The 14,858-nt window shown below is 48.0% G+C and overlaps 2 protein-coding genes across 3 annotated transcripts in view; one reads left to right on the forward strand and one right to left on the reverse strand.

Moving 5' to 3' along the window:
• The window catches only part of LOC144098599 (condensin-2 complex subunit D3-like), a 21,463-nt gene extending 11,803 nt beyond the window's left edge, over positions 1-9,660 (reverse strand). The window contains exons 1-2 of one of the 2 annotated variants that reach the window (XM_077631367.1): positions 7,070-9,017; positions 2,891-3,151 (exon numbers count right to left, since the gene is read on the reverse strand). In XM_077631367.1, coding sequence (XP_077487493.1) covers positions 2,891-3,151; positions 7,070-8,764 — 1,956 coding nt within the window. In that variant the 5' untranslated portion in view covers positions 8,765-9,017. Of the gene's footprint in view, positions 1-2,890; positions 3,152-7,069 lie in introns of both variants that reach the window. The other variant, XM_077631366.1, reaches the window with a different exon arrangement.
• A 117-nt stretch (positions 9,661-9,777) lies between these two features.
• Positions 9,778-14,858, forward strand: part of Zw (glucose-6-phosphate 1-dehydrogenase Zw) — a 39,411-nt gene continuing 34,330 nt past the window's right edge. Inside the window, exon 1 of the mRNA XM_077631370.1 lies at positions 9,778-9,900. Coding sequence (XP_077487496.1) covers positions 9,793-9,900 — 108 coding nt within the window. The 5' untranslated portion in view covers positions 9,778-9,792. The remainder of the gene's footprint in view (positions 9,901-14,858) is intronic.

Genomic DNA, 14,858 nt, shown 5'->3' on the forward strand with positions numbered 1-14,858 from the left:
ATCATCATCATCACCATCAGCCTGATTAAGCCCACTGCGGGGCGCAATCACTGAAACATATGCAAGTGGGCTGCACCAGGGAACAAGGCTGTTCTGTGAGCAAGCTTTCTTCCAGCTGTCTATTCCTTTTTATGGTTAAAAGAGGTCTGACAATAGCAGTTCCCACTTTAATGCACTAAAGCCAGCATAGAGTAATATATTACAACATTAGAGCTCCCAACAAAACAAATTTCAATGAACATGAATGTCATGTGCCTCTCTGTGCTCTAACTTTTGTAAAGCTCTGCAGAAATTGCACACTGCCACGCAGGATGTGAATGCTGTGGTACTGCTAAACAGTGTACACTACACAGTGCTCCTCTCATTATGGTGTCCAATGTCAGGTAAGAAAGTTGCACTAGTCTGGAAAGAAAAATAAATATTTTAGGAAGGACAAAATTTGGCATAAATGTTTAGCTGCTTTTAGTGCGTTAGCACTAAATAATAATAATAATAATAATAATTGGTTTTGGGGGGAAAGGAAATGGCGCAGTATCTGTCTCATATATCTTGGACACCTGAACTGCCCGTAAGGGAAGGGTAAAGGAGGGAGTGAAAGAAGAAAGGAAGAGGAGGTGCCGTAGTGGAGGGCTCCGGAATAATTTCGACCACCTGGGGACACTGACATCGCACAGCACACGGGCGCCTTAGCGTTTTTCCTCCATAAAAACGCAGCCGCTGCGGTCGGGTTCGAACCCGGGAACTCCGGATCAGTAGTCGAGCGCCCTAACCACTGAGCCACCGCGGCGGGGCACTAGAACCCCCAATCTCAGATTTCACCGATGTTTGTCTGTCCAAAGCCTCTCTCCGTGATCGTGAAGCAACCTGGGTCTCACAAGTCCTGCAAGTGGCAGCACATGCCATCGCAGAGCAGTGGCGCATTGCTTAACTGCTTCACCACTGCACCAGGAGTGGTATGAGGGCTCCCAGCGATCTATGAATGTAAAGTAGAAAATGACCAATTCCGCATATATGGCCATTAACCCATTAATGCTATCCCGTCATACCCGTAAGGTGGAGCTGAAGTCTGATTTCGCAGATCTTTGCCTGAAGCCTGCTTGACCTTGGAAACCAAGCCTTGAACCGAAACCGAGCCGAAACCGAAGTGAAAACAGAAGTGCAAGTGCACCTAATCTGATTTTGGCCTACTCATGCTAAACCGTCTGGAATTTTTTTATTATGCTTCGACAGGTATAGTATCAGTATTAATCTATCCAGGCAAAAGGCAAGAAATAAAATGGAGCTGTTCGTAGTATGTTTCCGATGTGTTCCTGCCGCCCATGGTAAAATTGTGCAACACATTTTCATTCCTTTCATTTAATGCTCGTTTCAAGACTGCCAACCAAAGTTGTTTTGCAGGAGTCATGAAAATTTTCGTAACATAGGAAACTGGAAACCTAGAAGAATATAAGTGTTGGGCAAATAACTGTTGGCTTTTTCTAGTATGTTGAACTGTCAGTTCGCTAGCACAGTGTCTCCCAGTGCAAGCAATGTGCTGCTGCAAGTTGCACTACGCTACTGTGGTTTGACCTGCCCATCAAGAACTTCAATGGGATTTCCAAGTGATGTCACCTTATTGTCTAAAAACTGGTTTAAATATTTAGCCAAAGCTACTTCAACTGCTGTCACATACTTTTCGAGATAGTGCTTCGCTACACGTACCCACTAGCAGATGGTCAATGCCACTGACTGCAGAAAGCATCACTCGTGGGAGAAGCTCGTTAGAAAGATCCGCTCTCAGTATATGAAAACACTTGAGGCAGTCCTGATGAGTGACCCACCAAGTGTTTCTACAATTTTTCTGGCAGGTTTCATGTGAATGGGTGCCACACATTTTTCACTGAGGCGGAAAGTTGGCTCAGGCTGGATGGGACCACAGTATGGCACAACAATTTTAAACTGGAAACTCTTTCCATTTAGAAGACATCATGACTAGTAATAACACCTGGATGCGCCAACATGAACAGGGAAAAAAGTTTGCTCTGGTTAAACCTGGAGTGACGTGATAGCTTCAGCTGGCCGAGTGGAACTCGCTTAGTCGAATTGCAAAGTCGGTCTTTCGCCGCTCCGTTTCGCTGGGCATTCCTTCTTCATCTTCATCCCTGGACGCGATTCACTCCCCCCCCCGTCTCCTCTCCCTCTCTCCACGTGGTTGGTACGCTGAAGGCTCGAAATGCTAGCGTACTGTAGCTGTCGCTACAAAAAAAGCGGCATATCTGTTTGGGGCTTCCCTGGAAAAGTGGTGGTCACAACCCAGGATGTCAAAGAGAGAAAACAAATGTTGGCAACTTTCATTAGCAATAAGTGGTCATAGGGTAACGGTTACATTGAGCAGCTGCTGAATGACACACCGGTGTCCTCTTACTGTTAACTGTTATTTTTTTGGAACATCAATAAGAAGTGCCCAAGAACGTGGCTGCAAGGAATCATGCTGCACTACAACAACTCAAAAATCCTTGCTGCCAATGAGATAATCTCCTTATTGAACAGGAGACCAGAGAAGTTGGTCACCCACTTAGCCTAAGACCTTGCATCGTGCAGTTTATTTCAGCTTCCTGTGGCAAATGAAAGACTGCTAGGGCGATGAGTTGCCTGCCATACCTGAAGAGTGTTTCAATGCAGTATGTGATACACAGTGTGTGGTGCCCACAATTATACATGTCGTTTACAAGTATGGGTGTAGCATGGAATGTAGGGGCGACTACTAGAATAAAACTGCAACAGCTGGGGTAAACATATCAAGTGCTAATGAAGAGTGCTGCCAAACTTCTACAGTTAATCTCGAACCCCACCGGCTACAGCCAGCACACAGTCAAGTCAAAGATATTGCAATGGCCTCAGAAGCACTTGCCTGTCCCAGCAGACACCAGGCCAGGTTTGCCTCAGGTCCCGGGGACATGAGACACAGTGGTTCCAGAATCAGCTCCTCGAATGCCTCGACAGCCTTCTCCACGACAGAACTCTCGGCATCCAACACCAATGGCAGGGCCCCTTCCAGCCAGAAGCGCTGCAGTAGCTCCTCTTGGGGGTGCACCCGCAAGCATTTGGTCAAGGCATGCAACGCCTGCTTGCGCACCAGCAGAGCTAGATCCAGGCAGCTTTCTTTCAGGATCTGCGCACATGTGCAAGCATGACGGCGACCTTATCCACACACAGACGGCTTTTCTTCGTCTTGCCTTACCCCATTTTTGTTGATTTACTTCAAGACTGTCATACCACTATGCAAAAGTACCACTACGCAAATCCTTTTAGGCATACCACTAGGAAAATTCTTTAGGCATACCACTAGGAAAATCAGAGGCAAATCCTAGGCAAAAGTAAGCAATAAACTGCTCGTGAAACACTGGAGGCATTTTCTATCAGAAAAGCAGGACAAGATTGCATTAATGACACGTCAATTGTGCTGTACAATGCAGAGATGAAGTTTCTTTTGCACGTGGTATAACTTCCCGTCTGCCAGTCAACAAGATTCGTTGTAAGGTTGTGCATCTGCAGGCCTGTGGATATATACAGGGTGTTTCCCCGAAGACTTTACTCAATTTTTAAAAATAGACTTTTTGTGTTAGAAAAGCGCTTTTTCCAGCATAGCACTGACAGGGATGTAGTGCATAAGAATACTGCTAAGATGTACTAACTAGCAGGTTGGTTAACTAATATTGAATAGTGACGGCGGCCGAGTGGAACTCGCTTAGTCGAATTGCAAAGTCAGTCTTTCACCGCTCCGTTTCACTGGGAATTCCTTCATCTTCATCCCTGGACGTGATTCACTTTCTCCCCCCCGTCTCCTCTCCCTCTCTCCACGTGGTTGGTCACCAACCACGTGGCCACCCACGTGGTGGTTGGTGACTAACCAACTTCTGAACTATTACTATTAGGCTCCTTAATTACTGAGAGGTGTGTTGCACACCGTAAGTAACATCCATATCAGTTTTTAGAATTTCGGAAACTCTGTTGCCCTCAGCACTGTGGCCCATCAAATTTTGGCTAATTCAACGAGTTACGAGCACTGGAGAGGTTGCTTTGCCTGCAAGCTTTTTGAAAACGCATGTATTTTGGTGCAATGTAGGCAAAATTTGTTGGGTAACAGCATCGAGGGTAACAGCATTTTTGAAATTCTAAAAACTGATATGGGTATTATTTACAGTGTGGTACACACGTCAATAATTAAGGAGCCTAATAGTAATAGTTAAAAAGTTAACTATTCAATATTAGTTAACCAACCTGCTAGTTAGTACGTCTTATTAGCACCCTTATGCATTAAATTGCTGACAGTGCTATGCTGGAAAAAGTGCTCTTCCAACACAAAAAAAGCCTATTTTTAAAAACTGTGTAGTCTTAGGTGAAGTACCTTGTATATGCTTGGTCCAGCCTTCAGTAAATCAGCTGTGAGTAGCGCCCTTGTTCACAAAAAAGACACAGCATAAACCAGTAAAAAATACTGATTATGTGACGGATTTGCAGTGTAGCTTGGGGTGTAGTCTCAGTTGCATGCTTTCCCAGTGAAAACGAATCAGTGCAAAGGATTGTACAGTATTGAGAGACTTGGGCTTTATGACCATTACACAACAAAATGTATCCAGACATGGGAAAAAAAAAAGCCAGGTAACGCCAGGGCCAGTGTAAGAAGTGAGCATAAAGCTGATCAGCCAGGGAAGCCCCACATCATCTTCCACCCTTTCCAATCTGCGGCTGGCCTAGAGCTTATAACGGCAAGCAAGGCAACAATGGGAGCTAGTTGGTTGTATATAATGATGGAAAAAAACGTGCTACACTAGGAAAGAATAAAACGCGCTTGTCCTGTGTACCTTAACTGTTTTGTTTTGTCATATCTTTCCTAGTGTAGCACGTTTTTTTCCATCAATACTCATAAAGGTTTGGTTTATGGGGTTTCACGTCCCAAAGCGACTCAGGCTATGAGGGACGTTGTAGTGAAGGGCTTCAGAAATTTCAACCACCTGGGGTTCTTTAATGTGCACTGACATGATACTCATAAAGGCATCGCGCTGTTTAGGTAGCTACTAAAGGTCAAGCTCATGTTGCTATGTGTCACAGCTTGTTGGCTCACTTGCCTAAATTAGCCCCTGCAAGCACAAGCAACGGTGGTTTTCACTTGCACATGCAGACAAGCACCAAAAATAAGAAAAGCTTTCATGGTTTCCACAATGCACATCATAACACAGGGCTCATTCATGGTGCCAGCAATAGGGCAATGCACAATAAGCTGCCAAATGGTCTTTTCTGTTTTCCAAGTAGAGAGGGTGTTTAAATTACAACGAAGAACAACTCATTACCAAATTCAAGCAATGTTTCGGAGGTCTGTCTGTTCAATGCACATAAACCCAATAGGTTCCACAAGTACACCTGTACCTTAAATCATTGGCCTTATAGCCCTTTTCAGCTCAGCAAACAAGTCTGCATGCCACGCGCAGTCTTTTTCATCATTCATGTTCATCACTCAGTAGAATGACTGCGCATTTGATTGCGATAGTGATGCTTGATGAGGCACAGAGTTAGACAAAGGCCTGAGCTCTGTTGCAGCGTAGTTCTACTGTCAGTTGACATTGTGGCTCTGGTGGCTCAGGCCAGTAGTCAAACGTCCCTGGGCTATGTTTGGGGAACGTGGTGTCTTTCCTGGTCCTGTAGTGGCGGATGACCGGCAGCCAGCATCAAGATCAAAAATGGAGTGCTACCCAGCATAAGTGGCTGCTTCTCCAGCAGCCCTGTCGTTGCGCTACATTAAGCTACAAGCAGTGCAGCACCGTTTTGCCCGAACTGCTGCTATATTCCCTACACTGCAGGCCGAACTGAAGGAACTCTGTCTTCGGTACAACGTCGCAGAAGCCGAAGTGCAATAATGTGTTCTCAATTGCTTTGCTACATTGGCTTGATCACACTTTAAGTGTTTTAACCTTTTCAGCCAGTGTTTTAACCCTTACTTGTGGCGTGGTACAAGTCGGGGCAGACAATGGTTCGTGGACCCCTTTAATTAGAAGGTACATGCTTCAAAATTTACAGCATGATGCCAAACAAGTTTAACGACACATCTTTAAAGACCAATTTACTCATGAGATTGTTGCCACAAGATAAGTGCTGAAGCTTTAGTTTTTAGGGCAAGGTGCAGTCTGTCAGCTTGAGCGTGGCAACAGCACCAGCATCAAGGCTTAAAAAACTTGCAATCACCTCTAAGAAAAAGTGTGCCATGCAGTTTTCCTAGTCATTAAATCTAAGCCTTCCCTTTCTTACACAGCACATGCTTCGGTATTTTACTCACACCACAATATAAGCAAAACAGGCAGCACAGCCTTTTATCAAGCCACCAATTCTTCAAAAAAGCAATGTGAAACATTGGTGATATTGAGAGAAACTCCGTCCAATTACAATTATCAGTAAATAACAATTCTCTCGCTCTTTCTCTAAGCTGGCTTTTGTCCAGCAGTAAAAGACTCATTCATCTCCAGAAAATTGGATTTAAAAATCTTGCTGCTGGTCTATACAAATTCACGACACTCTTGCCACAAAGGACATGTTCCCGCCATTTTGACATGAATGGCAGTGTAGAGTAACCTCTGGGATCCGCACCTAAAAATCAGTGTTGATACATGAATTTCATTTGCAAAAATGGCTAGTGGGGAGGGGGGGGCGACAACAGTATTTCGTTATTTTTTTCTTTTCTAGCTTATACAACTGTTTTCGGTGAGAGAGGTTGTCAGGCAATGAGCAACAACAGTGCACTGCGTGGAATACGTACAGTTGCCTCTCATTTTTAGACATCAAAAACAAAAATGCTGGAGGGAACAGTCTTCTACTAATGTACACGTATTACACAACGCACGGGTGTTGCAAAAAATTCTTCACTGCCTGACAGCACAGCCTGAAGAGGTGCATAGAAGTGCATTTCAAAGAGCACTTCCGCAGCCTTCTGCACCACTTTAGCGGTGACTGGCAGGTACAAAGCAGCTGTGGGGTGTATCGCAGCACCCTAGAAAAACACTACAACTAAAGGGAGGAAGACAGAGGTTATGAGACGCACCTCCACATACTCTTCCTTGATGAAGTCTTTACTGGTACAGAGCACATTCTGCAACAGTGAAAGTGCTGCCTTGCGCACATTCACCTTGGAGTCCTCTGTGCGGTACTTGAGCACCTGCATTAGTTGAGAGAGGCGGTCGTCTTCAACTGCGACTTGTTCCCCTTCACCCTCGCCGCCTGGCTCGACTGGGTTAGACACCTTAAGTAACGGCACCCAGAGTTCAGGACTTTCGTTTGTGACAGACGCTAACACGGACAATGCCTTGGTCTTTACTGTGGCTGCTTTGTCATTGCAACGCTTCATGGCAGCAAGCAACAGGTCAGAACGTTTGTCGGCCACCCGCTCGTCCCAGATGAGGGCCAAGATCATTTCGAGTGCAAAGACGCGTCGGTTGGCCAACGGCACCATGGTAAGTCTGATGAACCACTGGACAACACGCTTGAAGCGCTCCTCGCTCAGGTCACCCATAAGCATGAGCACGGCTTGCGCAGTCTTGAGACGGAAATCGGTTCTGTCCACGGCGTGGAATGCGACATTGTGTATCAAGATTATGATCACGTCTTCGAAGCTGTCTTTGAGCGATTCTTCGCAGGACCGCACCACGTGGCCCACAAATGAGATGGCGTTGTCTCGTATGTTGATGAAGGGTCGGCTCACTGACTGCGCATTGCCGGCGGCAAGCATCAGGATATGCGGCATCAGGCTCTTGGCGATGGTGCGGAAATTTTCGGCAGGCTCGCCGTGCAGTGGCAAGCACAGCAGCTTGAGCGTGCAGTAGGCGTACGTCGTCAGCTGGCGGTAGTGGCAGCCGCGAAAACGCTGCTCGAAATCGATGTTGAAGTTCACGACAGCGCCGGGGATGTCGAGCTGGGTAATCTCGCACAGGTGCTGAACCAAGAAGTCAGTCACGTCCCCGTATGAACGCAGGCTGAACGTCTGCAACATCCAGCCGAGGTCTCTGAGCGTGTCTGTCATGCAAGTCATGAAGTCCAACAGCATGGACTCGGAAATGGTCTCACTTTCAGCGACCGAAATTTCGCCATCCGCGTCGCAATTATCGAGGCTAGAGACAGAGGCAGCGGCATTCTGCTTTCGCCTGCCGCCGCGACCGGCCGCTCGACCTGACGCTCGACCGGACGCATTCTGAGACGAGTTTCTACTTGCCGTCCCGTCGCTGCCACTAGAGCTGCTCTTGCTAGGAAGCCGAAAGCACTGCACAGCGCTCTGAAATAGGCTCTCCTGAAAAATCCGGTAGGCCGTGCTACCGGGCACCAGCACGAGGTTGAAGTAAAGCTTGCAGAACCGCAAGGCGATCCTCTTATTCGCGAAAGTGGCGCCCGGCGAGTTACCCTGGCAGATGCCTAGGTACACCAAACCCAGAAGCGCTTTGTAGTGAACTCCGTTCTCCATGAGCGTCTGCCACAGTTTTTCGTCGGCGTTTCCTTCTCCTACGTCTTCAGGCCCCAAATAAAGGGACCACTTTTCGCAAACTTCGCAGGCGCTCGCCAGCGCGTCCAGCAGAGCATGGCAGTTTCCCTCGCACGATTCCAACAGGTCAACATCAGGGAGACTAACGTCTGTGTACCTGCCATCCCACGCAGTGTCGATCCATGACTGATCGAGGATGTCGAATGGTAGTTCACCAAACACTGTGAGTGTATTGCTAACGAGAGAGTCTGTATCGTCCAGCTCCATGATGGACGAGTCCTAACGGTTTTCAACGGTCTTTGCAGGCAGTGCAACGCGCACTTCCTGGCCGACAAAATCATATGCCCTAAGCATGCGGTGCGCGACGATCCAGCCGACTTAAAAACGAACGCCGCATGCCTCGCACCACACTCCGGGCAGTTTTTTTGCAGAGAACTTCGGTTATAATATGAAACCAACTCAAACAACTTGCCGCCAATTCGCGCGCAGCTACCGCAACTACTCCCGTCGGCTCCACCTTGTCTTGACTCGTTTCCTGACTTCGTGCTGGCATGTATTCCATGCCATGTATTCCATGCTTCCGTTGCTTTCGTTTCCACTGCTTGCTGCATTGTTGGTTGTTCCGTCAGATAGCAGTCATGAATCTTCGTCGGTAATTCACATTATAGTCAACATCAAGACCAGCTTCATAACTTTCTCTTTGCTCTCACCGTTTGCTGCTGGTAGTAGTGCCGTTCGTTCGATAGAAAACAGCGCACGAAAACCTGCAAAAAGGGCCGCGATATGTCAAATCATTGTGTGAAACATTTTGTGCGCGATGCCCTCATTGTTTCCACTACAAACTACCAAGCAACAGGCACGCCAGAGATTGAGAAGCACACATGGCGGTGCAGCGTCTCGGAGAGTTCGTACACGTATGTAGTACGCGTTCCGAGCGCCAGCTGTGTGAAATGGGCCTGGCCAAAACAGAACACAACAGGGACGACAGCTTTATATATTCATGTACCCCGCACCTGGCGAAAGTAATGAAGAGAACGCCTTTTTATCTTGTGGCACACGGTTGTCGACGGCGTACACTCATGTGTTCGCTAGGCAGACGCGAAACAACACAAGCACGTATGCGGCCCATTGTGATCAATGGGTCACGCATGGGAGGCAACTGTCTTCGCCGCAGGAAGATCGTGAGCTCCGGGTGGCCGAAACACAGGTGAGGGTGCGGCGCGTGCAGAGGTGTAGAGACCTGACGAAGGCCTGCGCAACGTTGCAACCCGCGGCGTCCGTGTGCAGCCGACCACATGGCGCGCGGCGCTGCGCCGGCGAGAAGCAGCACCTCTCTCTTGGAACTCGTAACCGGCAGCCTCTGCTCCGTGGACGAAGACAGCTCCTACTCTGACGAAGAAAGGGTACGCGCAGCCCTCTATACCGTATATTTATATACATACCACATCTACGGGAAAATAACTGGCATGGAGGCTGAATCAAAGGGTCGAACCGAATTTGCATGGCGGCCAGTGTAGTACTGCACCATTGTACGGCAGCTATCCCGCAGGGGAGATTTACCATAGATTTACACATGTCATAACATGTCATAACGCAACCATGGCAAGAGCTTCTGCGCAACGAACACAATTCTCTATTATATGGAACTTAACGTCCCAAAGTGATGGGCTGAATTGGAGACCGCGGCGGTGTTTACAGTCTTTTGGAGCAAGCAAACGCGCGAATTACGTTTCAGCAACGCAGTGAGGAAAGGGATGATCGGAGTGAACAGAAGGGAAAAAGATTTTTAAAAAAGTTACTCGGTGACCACCATTGAGTCGGTTCAGTCTGCCGCAGAGCTATCAGAATTACAAGACAAATTTACAATCAAGAGCCGGCGTAGCACTATATCGGGGCTGTACAGTATTGTGCATCTTTATCGTGAAGACATGAAATTTTTCTCGCCTCAACCGCTGGATCGTTTACGCTGAAATTGGGCACAGAACTTGGGTATTGCGGTAACTTTTGTCCCGTGGTAAGTTTGTCAACAGTACTTACCTGGTTCAGCCGCGCACAATGCAAACCCGTAATCGTCTGCCTCGAAATCAACAAACCGAAAGCCGCCAACTCCAGGTTTTCGCCAAAGGGCGTTAGTGGCTCCATCTGTTGTTTGCATAGAAAAGCGCCATGACGCAAAGGGCGCCAAGGCCGGCATTACAAACTGCGCAGTTCCTTTGATGGTGCCACTGTCGCCCTTCGCAGCAATCGAACAAAAACAGCGCAAGGACAAGAAAGAAGAAAACGGGACAAGCGCTGACTAGCAACTGAAGGTTTATTGAAGAGGAGCACGTAAAATATACTCTCTTTACAACCAAGAGTGCGCATGAGCTTCACCAACAACACTGATAAGCTGACAACTTCAGCGAAGAAAGGGTACGCGCAGCCCTCTATACCGTATTTATATACATACCACATCTACGGGAAAATAACTGGCATGGAGGCTGAATCAAAGGGTCGAACCGAATTTGCATGGCGGCCAGTGTAGTACTGCACCATTGTACGGCAGCTATCCCGCAGGGGAGATTTACCATAGATTTACACATGTCATAACATGTCATAACGCAACCATGGCAAGAGCTTCTGCGCAACGAACACAATTCTCTATTATATGGAACTTAACGTCCCAAAGTGATGGGCTGAATTGGAGACCGCGGCGGTGTTTACAGTCTTTTGGAGCAAGCAAACGCGCGAATTACGTTTCAGCAACGCAGTGAGGAAAGGGATGATCGGAGTGAACAGAAGGGAAAAAGATTTTTAAAAAAGTTACTCGGTGACCACCATTGAGTCGGTTCAGTCTGCCGCAGAGCTAACAAAATTGCAAGACTGTTCGAACTGTGAATTTACAATCAAGAGCCGGTGTAGCACCATATCGGGGCTGTACAGTATTGTGCATCTTCATCGTGAAGACATGAAATTTTTCTCGCCTCAACCGCTGGATCGTTTACGCTGAAATTGGGCACAGAACTTGGGTATTGCGGTAACTTTTGTCCCGTAGTAAGTTTGTCAACAGTACTTACCTGGTTCAGCCGCGCACGATGCAAACCCGTAATCGTCTGCCTCGAAATCAACAAACCGAAATCCGCCAACTCCGGGTTTTCGCTAGATAGATAGATACTTGAGGCCTTGCCCTTTGTAACGGGTGGGCACCATTAGGTTGGGCACCCGGACCAAAAAAACAAAAAAAAAAACAAGAAGATGGAAGCGCACAAGGAGAGAAAGAAAGATAAACCGCACAAAAAGAGCAAAAAGAAGAAAAAAGAAAAAACACGCAAAGGCTAAAGTCAGGAGGTGGGGGGTTCGCTCATCGACCTCGTTCACTTCGGACTCTGCTAAAGGGCGTTAGTGGCTCCATCTGTTGTTTGCATAGAAAAGCGCCATGACGCGAAGGGCGCCAAGGCCGGCATTACAAACTGCGCAGTTCCTTTGATGGTGCCACTGTCGCCCTTCGCAGCAATCGAACAAAAACAGCGCAAGGACAAGAAAGAAGAAAACGGGACAAGCGCTGACTAGCAACTGAAGGTTTATTGAAGAGGAGCACGTAAAATATACTCTCTTTACAACCAAGAGCGCTCCTGAGCTTCACCAACAACACTGATAAGCTGACAACTTCAGTCATGGGGATCGAGATACAATAGTGCACAGTCATGAACGAGGACGGATAGGGTGTTTACGCATGTGTCGCGGTTTTTGTGGATATGAAATGCTTCGCTGATTTCTCTAGTTAGTTTATCTTTGTGAATGTACAAGATCTTAAAATTGTTAAAAGGTGGAGTACATGGTACCAGGTAGAGAAACCAGCGGAACAGGACGCGTACACAAGAAAAGGAGTTGACGAGGACGACGCTGGAGTACATGGTTCCTCATTAGGCTTGGTAATGAGGAACCATGTACTTCAGCGACAAGTTAGACAGTTACTGCGTCTTTCCTTTACCCCAAACTGTTTTTTTTTACCTGCCGCGGTGGCTCAGTTGTTACGGCGCTCGGCTACTGATCCGGAGTACCCGGGTTCGAACCCGGCCGCGGCGGCAGCGCTTCGGTGGAGGCGAAACTCAAAAGGCGCCCGTGTGCTCTTTCTTCCCTCAGTCCCTCCTTTGTCCCTTCCCTTACGGCGCGGTTCAGGTGTCCGCCAAGATGTGAGACAGATATACTGCGCCAGTTCCTTTCGCCCCCAAGGCAATTTTCATTTCATTTTTTCGTTCCCATAAACATTTATTGTTCGCCGTAGGAGTGCACAGATATCTCCAACAAGGAAGGGGGAAGGTTCTCCCTACTTGCATTCCTCTCTCCCCCGTACTTCTCCGTTTACCTGGATAGTTGTTGACCGTAATATGACGTAGCGCGAACCGCGAAATGGTATCATTTCGTTGACCGCTAGGAACCTTCAAGACGACAGGGTTTCCCTTTCGGGTGGGTGGAAAATGCTGTCCTTCAACGATGTATAGCACCTAATATGGGCAGCGGCACGCAAGTGGACAGCCAAGCGAGCGCCCGCGTTTGGCTATGCACCTTTGTAAACAATGTTCACTGAACCCATGCCAGCTACAGCGCGCAGGTGTTTGGACCGAACTTGTAATAAACACTCGACGCAACCCTCCGCATGCCCCTGATAATAGGCGATCATAAAAAGGAAAGAGATATCTCCGCGCAAGCAAACACTATACAACCATTTCCTGCCCCAGCGCGAGAGAGAATATACGCCGCGACCGCACGCAGCGAGACGCAAACGCGGGGGACTGCGCGCTGGCCGGCGTGCGCTTAAACATCCGGAAACATTGAACTCATTCCAACGGCGTGAGTGATCTGGCTGCCGTGCATGCAAGCGTGTCCTCGTCCACACCGTGCCATGTAGCCGACTACCGAATATCCCTGCCGCATTATACCTCCTTCATGTTGTCAGGAGCACCGCGCTGACTGGTCCCGACCACGTGGTGCCATATGTGCGCAGCTGGCCGACGCCTGGCGCAATCTGGCGCCCTCGGGGTGATCTGCGCACGCGCCGCGCGGAAGCGGACCACGGCAGGGGATTGCGGATCGCGCTATGCTGTAACGTCTCTATTAGCGGGTTGCTCTCCCAACGCTGCCATGTAAAGAAAAGTCTAAGCAGTTGCATTGCCCATGCGTATCACTGGCGCAGGGAGCGAGGGCACTTAGCGCCGTGGACCAGTTCGGGATATATTAGGGACGTTTAGAACAGGGTGACTCTATCGGTTAGGGGCATAAGGGAATAACGGGGCGCCAGTGCGCATGCGCAGGACAATAACCGGAGGGCCATTATTGTCCTGCGCCTGCTCACTACATGGCGCGCCCGTCCCCTATTCCCCTATGTCCCTAACCGATAGGATCACCCTATTCTAAAGAAATGAAATCGGACGAGGAGGTAAAGGGGTGAATTAAACGGGGGCAGGTGGCTTTGTGTCGGGTACACGCTCAAAATAGCCGCTCGGAAAGTCCGCAACGAATACTGCCAGTGTCAAAATTTTCGCAATTGTTCAGGTTCAGTTCAAGCGGTTACTGTTTTTCAGTATGTGGAACGGAGGTATGGCAGACTAATTCGGCTAACTTATACATGGCTAGTCAGCCGACCTTTAGTGAACAATAAGCTCAGAAAAGTGAGAACGAGCAATAAAATGAAACAGAAGAGTTAAATCAGGCGTAAAGGTATTTAATGGGTGCTCAAGTAAAAGACGAGCATGCAGCGCTTTCAGTTACTCTTCCTCAGTCAGCCCGCAGCAGTCATGCATATATATCACGCTAATTGTAATTAATAAAACTGATTTGGAGTTTTCGCTGCTTTATCGGTCCCTCGTGAGCGCAACTCTCACTTGTTCTCGCTGTTCGTTGTGCCAGCTATAGTTGTGCTGGACTGAATGGACTGCGCAGTGCCGCTCACGCGTGCCCATTGACTTGCGAGCGGTTTATATTATGGAGCACTTAGTATATACTCCTGTTAGCTTGTTCCTTGTTCGGTGATCACCCCGCGCCTCACCATGCATATCGCATCGCGCACGCGCGCACGCATGCACGCACACGTAAACACGCACACACACAAGGGATAGAAGGTAGACGCAACACAATATCTGAATAACATTGTCGGCGTTCTTGTTACGTCTATAGCCTTTCCTTTACCCCCGTGGGTGTTTTTGAGTGCTGCCGTTAGCATGGATACACCTTCGAAGTGTGGTTATACAGATTTGTGCCCAATGTAATGCAAACAGTGACGCTTTTTATTTTCTTCTAATTTATTCCGGCATAACCATGAGGTCTAAATATAATTTCCGAGTTGGGTTATGTCACTTTCATAAAATGAAGGGAAATAAACTGG

The sequence above is a fragment of the Amblyomma americanum genome, chromosome 7 (genome assembly GCF_052857255.1).
Source record: "Amblyomma americanum isolate KBUSLIRL-KWMA chromosome 7, ASM5285725v1, whole genome shotgun sequence".
Lineage (NCBI taxonomy): Eukaryota > Metazoa > Arthropoda > Arachnida > Ixodida > Ixodidae > Amblyomma > Amblyomma americanum.